The sequence below is a fragment of the Hirundo rustica genome, chromosome 7 (assembly GCF_015227805.2).
Source record: "Hirundo rustica isolate bHirRus1 chromosome 7, bHirRus1.pri.v3, whole genome shotgun sequence".
NCBI lineage: Eukaryota > Metazoa > Chordata > Aves > Passeriformes > Hirundinidae > Hirundo > Hirundo rustica.
The window spans coordinates 14,062,717-14,086,062 of NC_053456.1; the positions used below are offsets into that span (position 1 = coordinate 14,062,717).

Here is a 23,346-nt window from a genome sequence, read left to right on the forward strand (position 1 = left end):
TAATTCATAAAGCTTTTTAGGAGAGAATTATGCAGAGGGTCTCTGCCTGACTTGCTTAGCTAAACCTCCATCACAGGCCCCTCCCAGTACTAAATTACCATTTTACTACTAACTGTTGCCACTAGAGCTGGTCCAAACCACTATCAGAAGTAAACCGTGCTTTAAACTGGGGAGAGGAAGTCAGCACCAGAATACTGCACAATTTTCTCCTCTGTATAAGCCACACAAGCACTGCCATGGCTGGTTCCAGGTTGAGGCAGGAGACTCAGCACAAGAGAAACAATCAAGTGTTACAGGGTAGGGCTCAGAGCCTAAAGAAAGTTTAAACTGAAGCAGATCAGTTCCCTTTCTAAAAACTACCTGATTCTGGTACAGACACCAAAACCAAGCACCATCTGTTCTCAATTATTAAATGTTTCCAATATTTCTACTCGATTTGTGAATTTACGCTAATAAGAAACAGAATTCAGTATTCTCCTGAAGCACATTTGCCATACAACCAGAATAGCTGTATTGTGCATGCTCCCTTCAGTATGGTAAAGCTTTATACCAACCTATTTTCAACCAACAGAGGTTGTTCCTAAAGCTCTACAAACAACCAGCAAAATAACACCTCTTAATACAACACCAGATAGTGTGTTACATTATTAAGCAGATGTTACTTAAAAAGCATTCTTCTGCCACAAACCAGCACCATTTCTTCTATCATTTTCTAGAATTATAATGCAGTCTTAATTTAAAAAAAAACAAATTCAGGAATCTTTCTTTCACACATTCTTCCAACTCACTTTGTGAGAAGTCAAAATGCTTTTTGATTCAGTAATAACTTCTGTGGTGGCAGTGCACTGTTTAGCAGTTATGAAGGTTTTATTACGTCTTTAATAAATAGAATATAAATAACAAGAGAAACAGCTTTTATTTGAGCAACTTCTCAACAGTAGCAAGAAAAAATAGGAAAATGAACACAGAATTCATTTGTATTTAGTACTAAAGCTTTCCTTGAGTTTCCTTTGGAGACAGAGCCCCTCTTTCTTCTTTTCTTCAAACTAAAGTATTTCTGACCATTTTGTTAGAATTTTCATACAGGTAAAGTCACAAGTATAAATTAGCTCTCTGTTTAAAAATATAATGTAAGGTGCTCCTCTCAGGATTTGTTCAGCTCACTGAATGATTTTATTTAAGCATTTTGAAAAACAGTATATTGTTGAGCAGACAAAAGAATCAGATAAATAATATTACATCAGTACAAACTTCATTTACAAAACCTTTTCAGGACTCTTCTGAAAAAGGATCTTCAGCTGATAAAAATAAAATCTATTAATTACCCTGAAAAACAGACAAGTACTTCTCTTGAATGAAGTGGCCCATATACTTCTGCCATCTGGCCATGAGGAAATGAGGGCAAAAGACAAGGAGCACAGTGCCACACAAAAAACTACGTGCTGTGACATATTTGTATCTCAAAGTTTCTAAAAATATTTTCATGGTAAGATTTAGTTCCTTCTTTGCTTTCCCATTCACCTCTGAGAGCACATACATCGGTAAGTAGACACGTGGCTATACAGATGCGTACAAAAGAGTCTTTTAAAGGACCCATCATAAATTTCAACTCCATCTTTTCAGTTACAGGAACAATTCCGTGGATCCACAGTTTCGGCAAGGCGCCCGTGTGAAGGACGTCACTTCCGGAAGCGTTTGAACAGGGGGTGGATGTGTTTGTTTGCGGACGCCTTGCTCCGTGAGGAGTGGTACTCCATGTAAACAGTGTCATCTGCTCCGGACATGGAGCTCATGGTGCCTGGACGGCGGGACACCTGCAAGTACAAGGAGCATCGGCACGTGCTCAGAGTGTGATCAGAAGTTTTAAAATGTTTTCATTGCACGTAACTTAGAAGATTTACTTCAAAACCTCTAGCAATAGATCTGTTATCTTCTCCTTCAAATACGATGAAGGACATGGATTCCACATCTAATTTCTTCCGAGTGCCCAACAAGTGAATTATTCCAATAGCTAAAGGCTAACTAATGAAGTTTAAAAAAATAAATCTGTTCTCTCATGTTTCACAAAGATACCAGGGCATCAACGACAACATCATATTTAGAACTGGATGGAAATAAAATGGCTCAGTTCTATCCCACCTGTGATCATCCTTTTCAAAGAATTCTTTATTACCTGAGCTGACTTTGAACCATATTCTCCAGCAACTACTTCCTCCTCAGCATCCAGGTCAGATGCTTGCAGGACTTTCTGGAGAAGCTGCTGTTGTTCTTCTTTGGTTGAAAATGAAAGTTCTTCCTCTTCCATGCCTGCCAGCTTTGTGATTACCTAAGAAACAGAGCACACTACAAGGTGAGAGATCTTCCTCCTCACAGTTAGCTATCCAAAACGAAGGCAAGTATTTCCAATTCCATATTGTTTTGGAACTGCCTTCAACTTTTAATAGTTGGAACAACCTCACACTACAGATAGCACAGATGCATATAAAATCTCACTAAGTGATGTACATATGCATACACACACATCTGTTGTTATCTTATAGCTGGAAATGCGAAAGACAAATACTTGGAGTGAGCTGGGGGGGAAGGAAAAGAAAGAAAAGCATATGGGAATGGCATACACACAGTTCATCCTTGCTTGGAATGAAGAAACACAATAGATGGTTTTTTTGAAATTTCTTTCAGCCCTATTATTCTTTGATGCCAGCTATGACTAAGTTTGGCAAACATAAGAAAATAGATATTCTAATGTTTTGTTTCTAATCTGCAAATAAAGAACATTCCAGTACTGGTCAGCAAAAATGTTGCTCCAGATACTCAGCTGGCCACTTCCACTGCTTTTGTCCCACATTACACCAAAGCTCCTAGGATTAAGAGCTCCATCCTTGCAAAATAAAATCCCTCTACTTTAACCTCTTTCTTAGTTCTAGAATCCAGGGCATTCAAACACAAGTAAAGAATTGCTCTAATCTTCTTGGCTATAGCCACACATAAATTTGCTGAAATTAGTTGCAGCTTAGTACTCATCTACAACTTTGTTGAAACACATTCACTACAAAGGGAAACCAAGTTTTTACCTATAAAGACCATGACAGGTCTGTTTCTAAACACCTCTTTAATGGGTTGCTCTTTCCAGGGCAGTGATTTGCTCCAGCCCAGCAGCTGATGGGGGTGTCCTGTACTGGTGCCTGACACAGACAAGCTCTTGAACAGCCAGATGTGGGAGCCTTATTTTTCATTCTCCTCAGCACTGCTTTTCATTGGGAATGCATCTAAGCAGAGCAGTAAGCTCCAGTTTTTCAAAGGAATAATTTACTAAACCAAAGAACTGCTGCCTTTACAGCCTAACAGATGAGCATGCATTGAAAGAAAGATAAATGTGATACAGCATGAAATCTATAACATGGAGGAGCTTTGGTTATGTTTGGAAGAAGATAACATATTGAAATACTGGTCTGAGACTGGAGCTCTTTGGAAATTTGTCACTTCTTAAGTTTTGCAAGTTGTCAAAATTGGTGCTGCCCACTCTGACAACACCCAACAGTGCTTTATGCAGCGCCAGTGTTACACTGTATAATGGGAGAGCTGCACAGAGGGACAACTGAACAGCACAAATATAAACCAAGCACGAAGGAACATGCACTGCACTCGGCAGGGTTTGAAGTTACAACACTCACCTTTCCAGAAGCTGCACAAAGCTACTTGTATCTGCTCCCACAATAATATAGATGATAACACAACACCAGAGCAGTTCTTGCTTGCAAGAAAAACCTTCATTAATGCATTCCACAACCAGAATTCTCAAATACTGGACCATATACTAACATTAAACAATATGAAAATTACATTCTTAGGCCTCAAGCATAATAAATAGAAGGGATGAGTTACCTTGAAGCTATAACCTTGATCTACAAGAAACCGTTGCCGTTTTGTTGAGTATGCCATTTCCTGAGTGTCTTGGGATACAAGGGAATAAAAAAAGGCATTGTATTCCTCTGCAACCATGCCTAGGAGACAAAAGCACTCGGTGATCAGTGTCATTTGGAACACTGCAATGGAGAATAACCAAGGAATAAATACTGAAAACAGGTACTTAAGTAACTTGTCCCCAGAAAAACCATTTGCATTGTTTACCTGAACCCAGACCTTGCATAAACTGATTGACACAGCATGGAAACTCCTGTTTTTGTTCTTAATAACTTGAGGATAGGTGAAAAGACAAAAACAGAAAACGAAATGTAGACTGACACAATCACACAGGTGCTGTACAAAGAATCTGCTGCTTTACTCTGGTAGGCAAGGTGAAAGAGAAAATTGTTTTTGTCTATTATGTCAAGAAGTGAAAAGTCAAGAGCAAGGACTGCAGTGCATGTCAAAAAAGTTCAACAGAAAAAGCCAAAGGCAAAGTATTATCCACGTGAACTAGAGTTTGCAGTGTTTTTGAATTTAAAAAGCGAAACAAAGATACTTAGCAAAGAATTCATAGCACTATCTGAAGACCAGCATACACCAGGCTGTGTATAATTTTTTTTTTTTTTTTTTTACACTTACAGTCCTTAAGGTCTGTTACCCCGGTAATAAGATTCTCTTTGAAAACCCAGGGTTTCACTCAGACTTTGTCAATTCACTAACATGGGATTTGTTTGCATTTTCAAACAAAGCCTTACCTGTAACAAGCACAAACTGCACATAAAATAAGTGCATGCAGAGCTTAAGTCCAAGTAGAAAGTATTTCAAGAGTAATTGTTCTAAACAAAAAACCCCATCCTTTGGCCATGTTCTATAAAAACACACTAGTCAAAAATCAAATCAAATTTTTAAAAGCAAGTAATCTACAGTATTAAAAATGTAATTTCTAGAGGCTTTCTTCTTAGAATACTACTACACAAACAATTTCACGTTGAAGAAAATATTAAGGAACGGAAAAGTGAGAGAACAGCCAAAGACCAAAAAGTCAGTTTTCTTTCAGCCTTTTTTGTCCTTTAGAAGTTTTCTCATCACTAAGTTTACTGACTCAGAAGATGCTTCATTTTCCTTCACTAGTATATTCTCTTTGCCTAAAACATAATGCAAGGCCATTATAAAAAAACCTCATGAACATTCAGTTTCTCCTGCTCTAGTATCCAAGGCGCAGAGCCCAGCCACCACCTCCTTTACCTTTTTTGGCTCTCAGCACTCGTCCCAGTCTCTGAGCCTCCTGCCTTCGTGACCCACCATGGGATGAAATCTGAATGAGAACATTGGCTTCCGGCAGATCGAAGGACGTGTCCCCCACCTGCAACAGAGCAGCACCCTCTGAGCACTCTCTCATTTCCACATTTCCCTGGCCAACATTAAATACAAAGCACAGCATTCTTTGTGAGCTGCGATACAGAGATGTCAAATGCACACCATGCATGTGCAGCTGACTCTTAAAAGTTCACTCCAACGATAGGCACAAGGACATGTGAATGTACTCCCTCACCTTGGAAATGAAAATAGTGTTGATTTTTGGATTGTGCTTGAAGTTTTGTAGAATTTGCATTCTTTCCCCTTGTGCAGTAGGACCATAGATATAGGGTCTGAAAAGAACACGATATATACAAATGAAATAAATTCAAGATTTCTCACTTATTTCTTATGAGGTACTGTGGCAGGGAATGCAGGACACAATTGAGCAGATATGAAAACAAATCAGATTTTGGTACAGATTTCAGTTTACTTTTAGCTTGTTTAGCTTCATGCCAGCTGCCCAGGGGTTTGTGGAAACCTCTGCAGCAACCCAGTCAGCCAGAAAGAAATTCTGACAGTTACAAATGTTTTGCAATTACGTGCACCAATGAAGCTGTATATCAACAGACCGAATACATTTGCTAAGCCTACATGAAAGACTGAAGGCAGCTGTTAAAGTGTTTTTTTTTTCCTCAAATGTACTGAGTTAGCACATTTACAGCTGCAATCTTTGCTTCCTATTTAAACACTTGAAAATACAGGCTTCTCTATCAAGGATATGCTGGGTGTCACAAACGGGCTGCTGGGTGTTGTTCTGGGAAAATTATTTTTGCTTCTAAAGCTAACCTCTTGCCCCTTCTAATACCTTCTGGGCCTACTGAAATGAGAAAAAGGTCTCAAACATTTCATGAGCAGCTCACAGTGACATTTCACCTATGGTTTCTAATGTTTGACAATGAATTACATGGAATATTTAATGTCTCAATCCCAAAGGCTCAAACAAACTCTCGGTCACCCACAGACTTCATGAATAACTTGAACTGCTATGAATTTTCCAGTGTCTGGCTGTTTTATTTCTGCCTAAGCAAAGTTCAAAAAACTAAAAGCTAAAAAGAGCAAAGCCCACACAAAACAGTGAGCTGCATGCAGGATAGCACTGCCACTGCTTTGTCATCTGTTGCTCTACTTTTCCAAATGCTGGTTACCAAGCATTTCAAAACAATTGGGGTTAAGTCTTCCACTTACTGTTTTGTTCACATTTCCATAAATTATTTCTAACACGAGGAACCAAACTCAAATTTTCCATTTAATATTGCACATACATGAATGGTAGCTGAACATAAACATGGCAGTGCATAGGACTAAGGTTTTCTATTCTTATCAACTAATCCCTGTGCACTGGATCCTATTGTTTTCTTTACTACAAACCTTATTCTAGGGGTTTTTACCAAACAACCTCTAATCTAATTCTTCTATTTAGTGTATTTACACAGACTTAAAAAAAAAAAAAAAGCTAAAAAATGAAAGTGGCAAATTAGTCAACTCTGAACAAAACTTCCATTATTTAATTAGTAGTATTCAGTAATATTTTAAGTCTTATTTTAAATTTCATGTAGTATTTAAATTGTGAAGTTAAATGGCAGATTTAAACTGAAACTAAAGCATTTTTGAGCCTTTCTTTTCTTAAGACCACCAAGAAGGCATTCAAATACATTTTGGATTAAGAACAGAATAATCCTGAACTCCTGGCTATCAATCCTTCATTCTAACTTGCCCAGATCGTACTGGACAGTGATTCACTGGCACTCCTGAGTACTTTTCTGAATCTAGAACATTAAGTGCTAAATGGATTCTTTTTTTAATGACTCATTTTCCTCACTCCAAAAAGACTATTTGAGGGATTTGCAAAGATAAGATTCCTCTCCCATTAACTGACATAATTGACAAAACCACAGAGGCACAGTCCTTCAGAAACAGTGATTTAAACATATTCTTAACATATTTCTATAACACCAGTAAAGCCAGTCAGTAGACGAGCTATGCTATACTGCATGACAGACTCATGACAGAGGGAAAGCTGGCCAAGAAAATTTGGATTCTCTGGTCTCAAAAATTGCAGTCAAAGTAATTCCTGTCATGTGCATGGTCTTTCCATGATGGCTCCCCACTACCAAGGGCAAGGGGGTTAAGGGAGGAGCCAGCAGAGGCGGCTGGACCGTGGCCACCTCTCCCACCATGGAAGGGCAGTGGGAGCTGCGCTCCTGCTGGGCACACAGCCACAGCACTCCTGCTGTACCCACTGGGCTGCTCTCTCCTCCACACATGGAATTCCTGCCCTACACAAACTAACAGCTCCCTTTGGTTTAGCCTGCTCACAGCAAACTGATAAAACAAAGGTTCCCTCACCTTACTCCAGCACTGCAAGCCTCCTCTCTTCCTAAGAGTGACATCTGGATAACCTGAAGCTCCATACACTATGTGAGAAACACAGAATTCACTCCAGAATATAAAAAGGTGTCACCTACTATTTCTTCAACTGGTTTTCCTCCCATGCTTCCTCAGCATCTACCCCACTTAAAACTGCTGTGCTCCATAGCATCCCCCCACTTCCAGCTAAAGCCTTTGTCTGTGGTGCTCTGAACACTGCTAGAGACATTCCAGAGGCATCATTACAGCTAATCTCTGTCCAGACAGATTAAAAAAATGATGAAAGAGACCATGGATGTTGGAATTCATCCAGCACCATTAGCTCTGCTTGCTATTTGATGTCACAGCATGCCAGCACAGCACAACACAAAACTGCAGTCAGAACTGATCATGAATTTTGGAAAGTGTAAGGCTTGTTTGTGGTTTTGCTAAGGAGTACTGCTGAAATTCCTAGACATGAAATCATACACTATCAGAATGCCCCACAACTTCCAGCAAGCAAGGCATTATTTGGGCTTGTCAAAGAAAGGATGAAGCCAGCTTATATGGTTATGTGTCCCAATAATTGTTCTATGCCAGATCCTGACAAACCCTCCCTGACCATCCCTCCCCAAATCCCACCAAAAGACTGATGCTGACCCCTCATTAAACCCTGTTTGTACAACCTCCCATAACTGCACTCATGTTACAGTCATTTAAGGTAACCAAGGAGCTCTAGGGAGAAATGTCCTTTAGTTTATTAAACAATTACTGCAGTTCTAGGTAGTGCATTAGTACAGCACAGATCCCAAAAAAGCTTGTCTTGTTTTTTTAGACAAGGGTAAGACCTTTTGAGAACTTGAAGAGGAAGAAGGCCCTGGGTCTCAGAACACCTTTAAAGATCCAGAGAGTATATATTTGAAAACCTTTGTGTCAGAGAGACATGGGAAGCTACCATCTATTAAAGAAACTGTTCTAGTGATATTTCTAGAAGCCCCTCATTTTTCCACTGGCTTCTACTGATTAAAATAAAAATACAACATCTTTTGCAAAATCCTGGACGTAAACTTTCCTGAAACAAATGCTAAACTGAGACTCATTTCAAACACCGAAATTATGTTGCAGTGCCGATAAGGTCCATCCAAAAATACTCTCCTGAGCAGGAGAACTGGAGCTACAGCATTACAAAAAATATTAAAGACTACTGAAAGCTGTGAGATTGCAAGGAAATTGTCATGGAAGGAGGAAAAAAAAACTGCCATCACTGGTGGTGAACACTTACTTCCCAAGTCTGACCGCATATTCCTTCAGTGCAAACACATTGTCAGCAAAGACGATGATTTTATCATTCCGTCGCTCATGAAACTTAATCAGGAACTGACAGGCTCTGAATTTATTTGGGTTCATGGTGTAGAGCAGTATCCTCTTTTTTGTTTTAATAGCTACATATTCTCTGTAAAATTCAGGTGACATTGGGCACCAGACCTACAATTAGAAAACACACACACAAACAAAGTAGCACTCTGTTATTTACTTATTTAATCTCTGTGGGAAATGAAAAGATATGGGGGATGGTAATGCATTAGGACTTTCTGTATAGTGCAGGTCACAGATTTTAACAGTCATTTCTGTACCAAAATGAAAGCTACCAGTCACTGAAGTCTCCTGCACCGCTAAAATCTGCTTTTCCAAAATGCTTTGGCATTGAGATCCATGACAGAAATAGGCAATGGGGCTGGAACAAGACTGAAAGATGGTTAGTTTATGATCACAACTTAAATAATTTACAGAATGCTACTACTTCTTACAAAGCAGTAATTAAGGGAATGAACTGTCTGTATAAACTCCCTTTCACAAGCTTTTTCCTATAAAGACTAATTTTCATCCATATTCTGAAAGCTGTGACATATTTTGTCTTCATTACAGAACAAATTCACCCATCTTTCTTCATATATCGACAAAGAAGTGATCTTTATTTTAACAGCTATTAAGTCTAGAACTTCCAAAACACTAGGATTGATTAGAAGTTTTTCAATAGACAATAACATCACCCCAGGATACCTAAACAATTCTTCTATTATGTAAATAACGATAGTAATTCAATAAATCTAGGCTTATTTTTTCTACTGTAGCATGAAAAAAAAAAATTATGACGTTTAAGCCAATGAAGTGGCATTATTGATAACATCTGACACTATCCACAGCGCATATAATTTAGGAAACATTCACTCTGCTGTACATGGGTTATTCCCTCATATCCATTGCACAATGGAAATTAACAAACTACCGCAGAGAAAAGCCTCTTTCATAACCACCATTCAGCTAAGGAAGTTAATGACAGTTTACAGGAGTTTATTTAAACATCAGGAATTGTTCTATACTGATAAAACCTAATTTTTTGTTTCAAAATATTCTTTCCAGTGAGTTAAATGTCAGATGATGCTTTTATTATCCTTTGACTACATTAAAAATAAATTTGTGCACTGAATAGGCTCTGTTGTTATTGTGTGCCGTCTACATGAAAGACTTAAAACTCTTGAACCAGAAGACAATTACATCAAAGTTACAATGAGATACAAATACAGACTATTTGACTGCAGTAAAAAATTTCATCTATTGCTCAATGCCTCTGACTACATGGCAAACACATGTATTTTGTATTTGCACCCTCTTCTGGATTAGGAAATGGGTAAGATCTACTTCTCACCCCAATGAAAAGTTTTCATTTTTACATTTTGCAAGACAGGAACTCCAATCCAAAGACTTAGTATGGCTGCTCAGAAAGGGATTATTTGTAAATTACAAAACTCTGAAAGAACAGGCAAACAACAGGCTTGTTATCTTTTTCTAAGCTTTGTGTAACTTTTTAAACGTAGCTGCTCACTCTCTTCTAAAGCAGTGAAAGAGCAACACCTACAACTACCATGACGTGCCCTATGAGACATCAGCACTGCCCTCTCCGGCCCCCTGGGAAGAACTGCACTTCAAGAGTGAGCCAGACACCTCTCCTGGCTGAGGGGAATAAACCAAGTTGATTAATGATGCTACTCCTCAAGGAAATCCAAACAAATATGCAAAGCAGTTGTGCATGTATTGAACTCAACACCGGGCTTTTTTCATTCTTTGCTTTTGGTAGAGTCATTGATCGTTAGTTCAAAACATTTGCCTAAGGAATATAAACATGCAGAATTTTCCCATCATTCATAACAAAAGGTATCCCATGCTTCATTTTTCAATGACTAGAGGGCAGTTCAGGGACTGAGAATTTTGCTTGCATAGCAAAACTAACCAAAGTGCCTAAATGCAAATCTCAGTTTGAGGACTGGTTACTCTCCCTTCAACAGTTATTTTCCATATGCCTTTCAACTTGCATTCTGTGAATTCAAAACACTGGGGTTTTCTTCCTTCTACAACCTCCAGTTTGCACAGTGCTCAAAAGGAGAACAGCTGACCAGAATCTGCACCTTTTATTCTAGTACCAGAGCTAGCGAGAATTGCATGAAATTAGCAAGACACTTAAAATAGATCACCACACTAATAACAACAACAAAAATACAAAACAAAACAAAACCACACCAAAAAAACCCCCAAACAAAACAAAAAACAAACAAACAAAAAACCCAAAAAACCAACCAACCAACAAAAAAAAAAACCCAAAAAACAACACCACCACAAAAGACCACCAACCAAAAAAACCAATACCACATACAACTAACAAGGGAAAAAAAAAACAAACCCCAAACCCGCTAAGACAGAAAATCCCCACAAACAACAGAGGAAAAAGAAAAAAAAATTAAAACCGAATAGACAAGAAACCTTTGTAGAACTCTACCATAACACATCGCAGCTGCTAAAACTTTACTTCCATTCAATGGGAGACCAGACAAGTTCATGAAAAAGCAATTCTCGGATGCTTACATGGAAATCTTGTAAATAACAGAGAGCTTGGAGAAAGTTATACCCTTCTCTAAGTATCTTCCATGTCAATTATCAGAGACAAAGCACTGAATTAGGCTTTCCAGAAAGCTTACTTTAACATTCTAATGTGCCTATGTGAAAGATTTTCACTTCTTTTAATAACAGATTTACCTCTCATCCATATGCTGGAAAGAACAGAGGTCACACCTCTATACTGGAAAGAATGGTGAGAGCCAGTCGTATGTTTTTTCAAGTTTCACTCTCATACGTTCAGGCTTGAAATAAGCAGGTGTTTTCTTATGTGTTTTAAAATTTCTACTATCCTTCTTTGTTATAAGAGCTGCAAGAATTTTTCTCAACTTTATAAACATACTAGATAAACACTAATAGTACCAAAAAGCAGAGCATCACCTCAGCACACTGGACTTTAGCAATGTAGCCACTGTTCTGCAGCTCCATCCAGTTGGCTTCATAGAGCTTTGGTCCGATCAAGAAGTTCAGGTCAACAATTTTATCATCTTCTCTGACCAGGGTAGCAGTCAGCCCCAGTTTACAGTGAGCTTGTACAATAGTGAGCACACGTCTGAACATTTTTGCTAAGAAATCCAAGACAAATTTTTTGTTAACTTTCCTGAATGGTTTTAGAAGATAAATACTGTAATTTTGAAAGACATTTTCATCAACTCCTGAACATAAGGAAAGCACAGCATTGGGAAATTGTACCCCGTTGCACACACACTCCTAACAAATCTGTGTTACAGAAGAACTTCACAGTGATTGCAGCCTTACTTTGGATTGTCAAGTGTACTCTGAAAATCCCAGTAAACTTTCTTGCATCTTTATTATTTCCCATCCCCAAGAGAAAATTAATATATTCAGAGGTTACACGGCTTGGTTTGGGTCTCTATTATTTACTAGCAAGAACTATGACACAAGGAGCCTTCGCTCACTGCCACATTCAGGACTTGCAAGGTATGGCAGAATTACTCATCTTTAGTATTGCTAGAGATCACAGAGGAGTTGCTTTCCCTTCATTTCTATGAAATCAAGCAAGAACAAAAGTGGCAGAACAGTGCCAGCATGATGCTACTTTGATAAAACGGCCATTAATCACCAAGGTCTACTTCTGAGATCCATTACTTCTGTAGACACCAAAATATATTCAAATAAGAATAAGGAAGAACAGCTAAAAGAATCTTGGGTGTTTTTTTAGCCAGGATCATTCCACAGACACTTATTATTGCTTTCCAGTAGTACAGATCTCAATTACATGGCAATTTCAAAGACAACAGTTATTTCTAGATGTTAATCGCTATGGTTACTCAAGCTGGCCTGCAGTGCCACTGCATATAAGAGAAGAAGGCAGATTAATTCCTCTCCTACATCTATGTCAAAATTATGCAAATGTCATTCAGGCATTTTAAGAGCACTTTATCAACCTACAAGGAGGAACTTGTACTTTACACTGCTATTACAGAAAACACAGTGTCTAATTTGAAGGGTTTCAGAAAACTAGCAGTCAGCTAAACTATGTAGTATCAAGGGGGAAAAAAGAAAAAAAAAGTAGAACAAGACAGTTTACTTGTCTCAAAACCCTGAGCCATGGGTTTACTCACTACATTAATCATGAGAAGAACAGCACAAAAACATCACTTCTACAAGAACAGAAGGACATTAACAATGCGTGCAATGGAAGACTCGTACACCTTTTCCTTACCGGGGATGGTATGGACTTCATCCAGTATCATAAGACCCCACTCTTGACTTTTAAGCCACTCCATTACTCTTTCTGCTTCCCAAGACCTTTTTGTCGTGTGCCCCAGCATGGAATACGTGCTGATGGCAACAGAACAGCCAATGGGCTTGTCTTTGGCATCAGACGTGAAGCGACAGATCTGGCTGTCGTCGATGGTGGACCACATCTTGAACTGGGCCTTCCACTGCTCCACAGACACGGCGGAATTGCCGAGCACCAGGCACCGCTTGCGCACAGTGCACGCAGCTGTCACTCCCACCAGAGACTTGCCAGCACCTGCAGGGCAGGAGTACGCTCATTAGTCATCTCTCAGACACTACTGGAGTAGAGGGAAAACAAAACTACAGAGCAAAGGAAAACCGTGGGAGGATATGAAATTGTGCAAAGGTAAATTTCTTTATTGTTTCTTCGCTACAACAGTCTTAAAGCGATCAAGTATTCACTTCTTAAAAATACAACTGGATTGTCTACAGGACATAACTGTATTTCCTCAAGAAAATAACTGTAAACAAAGGCTTTGACAATTAGAAGCATTAATTTAAATTCTTTTTAATTTCAAAAGAATGTTAAATTACAGGTGACTACAGAAAGCTTCCCTAGGGGTGCTCTATTCCACTGTCTCTGCCAGTTATCACATTCCCCCTTAAAACAAGTCCTTAAATGTTCCGAACCTCCACACTTCTCCCAGCACCCCTTACACACTCTCAAGGCCGTCGTCACATGTTCCATGTGCCTCCTCCTCCCCCAGTACGGAGGGCACAGGCACACAGTCTCCTGTTAGCTCCTTTCTCCCCGTTTTCTGTAGGCTGTCTCAGTCAGCATGTTTCTCACTTCTGCCTCAATCTCCTCTGCCCAGCACTTGTGCACACAAGCTTTTTTCTTCCTTGGATGCCTCTTTACGTCACCTTTGTATTCCCAGCTCCTCCCAGTTTCCCTACTCCCCACCAAGGAACAAATTCCAATGCCCACAGCTTAACATTTCACAGGAAGATGAGCAGAGGTGGCAGAGGGCACAGCGGAAGCACAGCTGGCAGTGTGAAGGTACCACAGCTGCTCCCCAGCCCCTGCCAGGCAGCTCTGTGACCCGGCTCTCCCTCAGCACAGCCTCACCACCAGCTCAATAAAAACCACCACAACCCTGTACACTGGGACCAGAACAGTCCCTGCTGCTGTCTGAAATCCAGGCAGCTGTCATCTTTGGAATTTCTCTTTACTACAGGCAAATAAAGAACAAATTGTCTAACTACTAACACAGAAACTTACCACATGGCAAGACAATAACACCAGACCTGGCTCGTCCATTCCCAAACATTTTCCTCAAGCTTTTCTCTTGATAGGGCCTTAGGACTGCAGTAGGTTTCAGATCTATATTGATATCAGGATTCACTGAATCATTTCTGAAATCGTATTCTGCCAGCAAAGGATACTCCAAATGGATACAACGCTTCTGAAGTTCTTCAATCATCTCCTGAACAGGAAACAAAGCTTCAGTTGATAAATTCTCCACACCTGAATTAATTTTTTCCCCATAAACGACTAGGTTACGTAGTACCAAGTGAAGTTACATTTATTTTTTACTCCATTTATGAAGTCTGCAAGAGCTACAGTTTATTCTGCAAAATTTTCCTGTGATTGCCCTACCCCCCTGAACTTTTGAATGACAGTTATTATTAGAGAGGGCTCTTTAGGCAGCTGGAAGAACATGACACATTCAGCTCAGACTACTGCTTACCCAGCAAAGACTAAACTACACCCTGAAGTCCTGCAACAAAGAGTTTGGTAACAGACAGAAAAGGTTCTCTATGTTACACAAAGCTGCAAATCTGTTACCCTGAAAACCTCCATAGGCTGTATGGGAGTTACTCCAAGACAATGACAGGCTGAATCAGTCACCAAGCTGTTGTTGGCTTTTTTCAAATAATCAAAACAGCTAGTAAGTTATCCTTTTCTAAATTCCTTTTCCTTCTACTAAGTCACCATTAGAATCACCAAGTACAAAAAACAACATGAGAAGTTCTACAGAAGCTCTCTGAAGGTCAGGCAAGGACTGTGCTCCAATCTCCAGCTCCCCTTCTCAAGTCATGAAATTGGAACCACCAAGAAAGAATTCCTTCTGCAACCATGAATTACAAAACAAAAGCAGGAGGGAAAAAAAAGCTCTCTGAAAGCCACCCTCCACTGAATTCTCATCTTGCACTAAGCAATACTTGGCCACACGTGACGGGAACCTCCCTGAGTCCCTGGAGCCTCTCTGGCCCTGAGCACTGCGCTGTGCAGGCTGGGAAGGAACAACACCCAGACTGCCACCCTCTAAGATTCTAAAGTTTGGAAGGTAAAAGGAAAGAAATGTTAATGACTTCCAGTGACCTCCTCTACCAAACAAAGAGCCACAGTACTTCCTAGTCAGTTCTCATGCTTCTGTGCTTCTCTGCAATATTCATACTTGCTTGACTTCAAAAGACACCGTTTGCGTTTCCTCCTCCTCCTCCTCATCTTTGTCCATCTGTTCATAAAACTCAAATAAGTCAGCTGGGACATCTGGCTTATTCTGAGCATCTGTTCCCTGTGAAGTTGATGGACCAAGGCCACCTTCACTGGATTTAGAAATCTGAAATAGAGGAACATGAATTTTCACCAAAGGTTTCATTAGACACACACTCTGGTTCCCCTCTTCCCCCCAAATCTGGGCTCATTAAAGAGGCAGAGTTTGCCGCCGCCAGAATGAAGCTGACGCAACAAACAAATAACAGCAACTCCAAACTACTCAAGAGTTTACCTCCAGTCACTGCAGTAATTTTAGAATATGGCTGGACATACCACTGATTTACTTGTGAATGTCTCTGTAATGAGCTCTGTCTCTTCACCTTCAGCATTCCTCAGGCGACATTCTTTAATTACATGGTCTTGCAGGAGCTGCTGAATGACATCAGGGTGGGTGCTTTCCACAAAATACCTAAAATTAAAGAATAAAGGAAAACATTTTTATGAACTCACCAACTGAATAATTCACAGGCAGAACAGCATAGATGATTAAATGCATAGCTGTCCCAGATGCAATCTCAAGCATCCAATCTTGGGATGCCAATTTAAAAATAAAGACATTATGGCAACCAAAACTTTTAAAAGCTGCCTCACATCGAAAGCATCACGCACTGTGCAGTCACCCTTCCATCTTACTCAAACGCTCTTTAACCTAACACGAGTGGCAAACTCCAGCAGAAATGCCCACACAGACCTCTCACATACACACCTTATTTGTGACATGCAAGTGAAGTAAATTGCTTTGAGACTGAACTGAGTTTGCGAAAATGCTAGATGTGGTGTTTTCAAGTCCTGTCCACAGCACCAGGAAAGACAAAATCCCAAACTTCCAAAACGCAAATCACCTAAACATTTAAAAAGAAGGCATCCTGGAGATTCCACCATAACAATACTGGTTGGAGATCACAATTAAAATATGTGCTGACTTCTCCAGGCTCCCTCCAGTATTACCCTCTAGCTTTAAAATGAATCAGATTCAATGCAGACAAAAGCACACACCTCTTGCCACTGGATTAATACTAATGTATTCAATACTTCCAAAAGCTGTAAAAGTGATACCTGAGAGCTGTTACACTCAGCTGACAGCTGTGAGACTCCAGAGCTCCTGAGAGCACTCACTCACGCAAACACAGGTGTGTATTTGGAGGGTTTCCTGGCACAGGAGCTAAGGAAGAAGCCACATACCTGTTATGTTTCAGAACCAGCTTCACCTTCCCATAGCTGACGGTGCACAGCTACAAAGAGAGCAGTCATTAGGAGCGTGCAAAAGAGAGATTCCACATTTAGGACCAAACACTGCAATGACTTTAGGTCTTTGTGGGGAAGCACCTTACCACAAAACAATTATTTGCATGGCTGTTATGCTCATGGAACAAACGTGAAAAGGTATTTTCAAAAGATGCTCACATCATCTCATGCAGGATATCAGGCACAGATACTCACATTTTATACTTAATTTCAAACTGTTTCCAAGACTGTGAGAACACACTTGCAGGATAAAGTAGGCTGTCTTAGTGCCCCACTATTACAGACTGCTTCCCAGCTTCTCAGTTTTCCCTCAGAGCAAATCTGAGGAATCTTGCCCCATGTACAATTCATACTGGCTGAAATTACCTACACAGACACTTAAATGTACTTTTTATAAATCCCACAAATTATATATTATGAAAATAGTATGTGTGCAGCAATACCATACACAAAAAGACAGAAAAAAATAATGTTCTCTTGAAACAATGACAGAAGAATAAGACAGTTAAAAATGATGAATAATTAAAAATAAAAAATCAATTAGGCAGAGGCAGCAGGAAAGGAATTCCTTAGTAGAAACAAATGTATTTCCAAAGCCAGTAAAATAGTCTTACCTTGATAAACTGAATTATTCCATCTGGGACACCAGTCTTGCTGAGTTTCTGCAAATACTCAGTGATGTCACTTGTCTGTAAGCCCACACTCACGGCAGCATACAAGGAGTAAGCAGTCAGCTTGTACTCATGAATATGGGTGGGTCTGCACACAGGCTCAGCAATGGCAACCAGAAAGTCCTGTGCATATTTGTAAACTGGAGAAAAAGCTTCCAAAAATATATGGCCATCAGGAGCCTACAGAAATAAAAACAAATGCTGAAGGCACAACAGGGTTAGTTGAACTGAGTCTCATAATGATGCTACAAGAAAAAGAATAAACATGTAACTTTTGTCTACTGAAAATGGTCCACGCATTGATTTGTCCACATTGCTTCCATGGCACTATGAATAAACCACACCCATATCAATAAAGTTTTTCCAGACTGACATGCTGGGGTATTCCTTCTTTTTTAATGCTAAAGAAATTGCTTGAGTAGAGGCAAACTCCAGTCCCATTCCCCTGGAACAACAAAACTCCTTGCTCATTTTATGCAGAATGAATGAATGAATGAATGAATGACAGCATTTGGGTGTCATAGCACTAAATGCCTGTACAGCACTCAGCGACAGGCACCGTGCAGACGCTGGCTGGGAAATCACCTCTTCCCTAGACGCTTGGGCAAGATGCTAGGCCAGACCTTGGGCACGTTTACTGAGGTCCCATTCAAAGGGCAGAGACAATAAACGGCACCAGTTACAGAAGATGAGGCCAGGCTGTCTTAAAGCTGTTTCACTCCAACACACTAATCCTGCTGCCGTATCACTGCGATGACAGAACTCTCGGGTGTCATCAGCCGACGCGCTGTTCTACAGCCCTCCCCGAGACGTCTGGCCCAGGTGCTGCTGTGCCCTGCCCGGTCCGCAGCACACTGGCGACAGCGGAGGCTGCCGCGTCTCCCGTCCCGGCTGTCCCCGCACTGCAGGGGACGCACCCGCCCCGAACCGCATCAAATCCCGCTCCAGGCGAGCCCGAGGCTCTCCGCCCCGCGCTCGGCTCCCCGCCTGACCCCGCAGCAGCCCCGGCTTCTCCCTCCACGGGAGAACACCCCCTGCCCGGCCCTGTCCGTGCCCCTCGGCGATCCCGGCCCCCGCGCGTCCCACCCTCGGGCACACGGTGACAGCGGCCGCGCCGCCCCCCGCGCACGCACCACCCAGAGGGGCCGCGAGTTGTGGTCGGCCTTCAGGGGCATCTGCAGCCGGTAGTCCTTGGCGCCGTACTCGTCCACCTTGGTGCCGCTCTCCTCCACCTGCTTCCCAGCCGCCGACGGCACCGCCTCCTGCTGCTCCTTCCCGGCGCCTTCGTCCTCATCGTCTTCGTCGTCATCGTAATGGCGCTTCTTGGACTTCTTCTTCTCTGGGAGCAGAGCGGGAGCTGTGACGAGCCCCGGGAGCTGTGACGAGCCCCGGCAGCGTCCCCCCGCCCCGGCCCGGCCCGCGCCGCTCCCCGGCCCCGCTCACCCCGCTCCTTCCTGCCCATGGCCGCCGCGCGCCGCGCCGCGCCCGCCCGCGCGTCACTTCCGCGGGGCAGCGCCGCCAGGGGCGGAGACGCCATCGGCTCTCTGTTCCCGGGGCCGCCCACGCCGCGGGGAGACGCGCGGGCGGGCACGGGGCGGGGCCTCGGATACGGGAGGCGGCCACACCCCGGGCCGCGCCCGCACCAGCGGGAAACGCGGAAAAATAATTAAAAATTAAGAAAAGAAATTGAGCTTCCGGAAAACGCACCGTAAATAACAATAAAAAAGCCAAACGATACGAGAGCGACATTGCGCAGTGTTGTGAAGCACAGAATTCTTAAAAGAGAAATCACACTGTTGTCCCTACAGAGTGTTTTAATATATTTCTAAGTACAATTCGTGTCTGATTTTGGAAATACAAATACATTTCGAATGGTTAAAAACAAAAATTAAAAAAATATTTTGAACATCAGCCAGCTGAAAATATATTTATCTAGTAAATCATCTCTCAAAGCTTTTATATATTTAATTATTCTAACTAAACATAGTACCCTTAAAAAACAAGTTCATAAAAATGTAGAAATGAAATTGTGGAATAAGATTACTGGGATATATACACACACACATTCAATGCATACACAGAATTACAAGGCGGGGTTGGTTGGCTGTTTTTAAGTTTGGAAGGTTAGACAACGGAACTAGCAAGCAATGCCCAACTCCTGAGTTCCTCAACCGTAACTATAAGCTAATTTTTAAATTTTTTAATCTTCTTTTTATACACAAGATATTCCATGTAAAGCAGCAACAGCAGTGCAGTTACTGGTAGCAACATCTCAAGAGTAATAAAAAACCCCATACATCCAGACAGTAGTACATTGCACACGCACGTGATTCTCATACACCCATCGACAATTGGTCAGAGTATTAAATCAGTGTACAAATTAAATATTTCCAAAAATGTGCAAAAAAGTCAACGTTGATAGAAAAAAACACCTTTGTGTACATACATTACAAACTGTGCCCAGCATTCAACTGAGAGTAAAAACATTTACAGTGAGAAACTGATAGATTAAATAGAGAATTTAATGGCTACATAAAAATGTACATTAGATCAAGAGTAAATTTACAAATTTTTATTCATAGCTTCATGAAAACTAAAAGCCTACGTTCCAATTAATCTAAGTCTCCTCCACATATTTACACTGATACTCCGTTATACGACTCCTGTGAGGTCTGAGATGACAGACACTATGCTTTAATAAACCATTCCAATTTTAGGGCGACATCACCTAAAATTTTTTTCACTGGTATTAACAATAAACAAACACTAGGGAATTGACAATCTAATGGCTGTTCAAAAAAGAAAATGCAATCCTTGTTTAACATCCACATTATATAAACCTCTGGGGAAAAAGGATCATCTAGTTTTCAGGTAAAAAGCACAAAAAAGCTCTGATGTACTTCCTATGACTACCCACTCGTGAGGTGGAGTATCCTTTTCCTCATCTCTCAACAGAAGACCCTGACCTCCAAGCCTTACCTCTGGACTCAACATAAAGGCTGAACAATGAGATACAATTTTCATTCTGTTCAATTCAGGTCCTCTCCCTTTAAAATATGTTTCTGAAAACTAAGCCCTGGCCAAGGCGTGACTGCTCTGAAACACAAGAAGTACCATTTCCTCCACCCCACCTACCCCTCCACCCCACGCATGTATACACCGCTAGAGGAAACCCAAGGATGGCACCAGCAAACCGGGAGCTGCAGCATCCTGGGCTCAAGTGGTGGGCTCCCTGGTCTAAAGCTGGACACACACCTGAATCAGGAGCAATCAGGGGACACCACTTGTGCAGGACTCAAGCTTTGCCAGCTAGAAAGAAAAATAAAGTAGGGAATATCAAATGAGAAAGGAGGCTCCTTTGTTTCTGATCACAAATTTTGATTCAGAAACCGTGGGTTGATAGCAAACCTGTATGACCCCTCAGTGCACATTAGTGGCTCCTCCCAAAGGCAGCACCCACATCCAGGTAACTGTGGGTGACATCTGGCTGTCACATAAAGAGGACTGGCCACTTTCCAGAGCTTTGAAATAGTCTCACTATGGCACACAAAACAGATCAGGTCACAATTTTATCTTCATGGTGTTCCTGAAATGTCCCAAAGTTCAAACCCAGCTACAGAAGTCACCAGGTTTTAGTCACCAAGCTTATGCAGTAATTTTAGAATGACAAGATTAAATAAGAAAGAGCTTTTAAAAAGAAAACTCTTCATTTTAATACAAGCATGAATTCTGCATATCAGAACAGTAACTATAAACACCCACATGTCTGAAACACGGGCATTATCTATCACTTTTTACTAGTACCTGCTTTACGCAATCAGCAACAGCTCAGTGGTGGATATACACTATCTCTAAGTGATGTGAAACATCACTTTTGGCTATACGTGTATGGGATAGAAAAGCTTTGGTAATTGTATGCGATTCTACACTGCAGACTTGTCTTTGCCACAAGACAGCAAGTTACCAGCAAGAAGAAATTACACTGGCGGCAATGCTTTTGCTTTTCCAGAAACATTATCGGGACTTACATTCAAGCACACACATTATACTTTTCTATATGCATGACACAGTCTTTTAAGATTAAAAAAGTAAGAAATTGGCTACAAATAACTGTGGATCTGACCAATTTGCTCAGATCTCTGAAGCTGCAGTTAGACATTGCTCTATGCTGTCCAAAAGGATGGCTTGCTGTACTGCACTGTACCTATGGGTGCTACGAGGCTTTCAGTCAAGACAATGGCAGGATTATCTAAAAGGCACAGGAAAGCAATCTGTTGGTTTGCTTGGACAGATCATATTCCTGTGCACTGAAAGTAAACAGCTTTTAATACAGTACCACGCTTACAAATGCACCAACTTTGCTCTCAAACTCAGTAAGAGTACCCAGAGCCAGGAAGCCAAATCCTGACAATCCAGTCATTTCTGTGCATGCAGATAAATTCTCTTTCTGGCACGTGCATTGGTGTACAAGCTTCAGAATACAAACAGAAAATGGGTATTAGCACAGGAAGCCAAAAATCACTTGAAAGTTCTGAATCTGAATGCTGCAGATGATAACTCAAGCGCACTTTTCAATGCAGTTAGGCAAACTCTGCTTCGGGCACTTTGAAAAAACCCATTCTCTAAGACTGCTTTGGTGACATGGAATTGTATGACATATTTCAATATGGTGTTCTAACATGAGCAAAATTAAGGCATACAGAGAAAAAGGCACTAGCTAAAAACCCCCAGACTTTTAATTTTATTTTACTGATGGGACTGTTTAGCTACAAATCTAATTGGAAATCAAATTAGAAGTTTTAAGCCTATAAATAAACTGTCCAGAAAAGAAGACTGTAGATTTAACTATGCAGTTCTTAGATCCATACCTTTTTGGGTTCTTCCATGGATATTTCTATCACCCAAATAAAAAATAAACAACTTTCTCTAACACAACACAACTGAAACCTTGAGTCACACTCTGACAGGACTGTTAGTTACACCATTAAAACCATACCACAGAAATAGCTTTTATCACTTAATGTGTGCAACAGACAGAATACTAAAAATCATTACATAAGTAAGACTTTAGAAAATACACATACTCACCGTGAATTTTAACCCTTATTTTTTGAGAGTACAGCTTCATTGTGGCATTTAGAGAAAAGCAAACCAACCCTGCAGCAGTACTGCTTTCACTGGCATTTTTTTTATAATTGGATTCAATAATTAAGACCAATTTGTGATTCTAAAATGCTGGTGGCTTTTTAAGTGAGATACAAGAAGTTGTAAGCAGCGATTTTGGTGCTGCAATCCTCCTCCAATGAAGTTGGAAACTGAAATTCCATGCCCCCTCACGAATTCTAGAATGAGGGGGTCATTTACCATCACCTCAGGAGCCCCTCTAAGACTTTAACAAACCCTGTATACAGCTCATTTTACTACATTACCCCACTGGGGGTAAGTAATAGTCAACCTCTTGGCAAAAGTCTTATTTAGCTTCATTATTATTTCTTGCTCAAAATAGTTGTATTAATAACCAACTAATTTACTCTAAGTTATTTAAGTCAGTAGAGAAATTCTCCGTAGGGTGGGAAAAAACTACCTCAAGCCTAACCT

The 23,346-nt window shown here is 40.8% G+C and overlaps 1 protein-coding gene across 2 annotated transcripts; it reads right to left on the reverse strand.

Moving 5' to 3' along the window:
- Positions 1-897: 897 nt before the first annotated feature.
- Positions 898-19,252, reverse strand: ERCC3 (ERCC excision repair 3, TFIIH core complex helicase subunit). 2 transcript variants are annotated; one of them, XM_040069548.1, is made up of 15 exons: positions 19,192-19,252; positions 18,882-19,087; positions 17,692-17,928; positions 17,015-17,064; positions 16,106-16,241; positions 15,732-15,896; positions 14,552-14,756; positions 13,250-13,564; positions 11,944-12,128; positions 8,897-9,099; positions 5,462-5,558; positions 5,155-5,272; positions 3,886-4,004; positions 2,174-2,326; positions 898-1,814 (listed from the first exon to the last, which is right to left on the reverse strand). In XM_040069548.1, the coding sequence occupies exons 1-15, from the start codon at positions 19,208-19,210 to the stop codon at positions 1,680-1,682; spliced, it is 2,343 nt and encodes a 780-aa protein (XP_039925482.1). In that variant the 5' UTR covers positions 19,211-19,252; the 3' UTR covers positions 898-1,679. The 2 variants fall into 2 exon arrangements, with proteins under 2 accessions (XP_039925482.1, XP_058277313.1); XM_058421330.1 differs by having other exon boundaries at positions 18,882-19,105; positions 19,192-19,216.
- Positions 19,253-23,346: the final 4,094 nt, after the last annotated feature.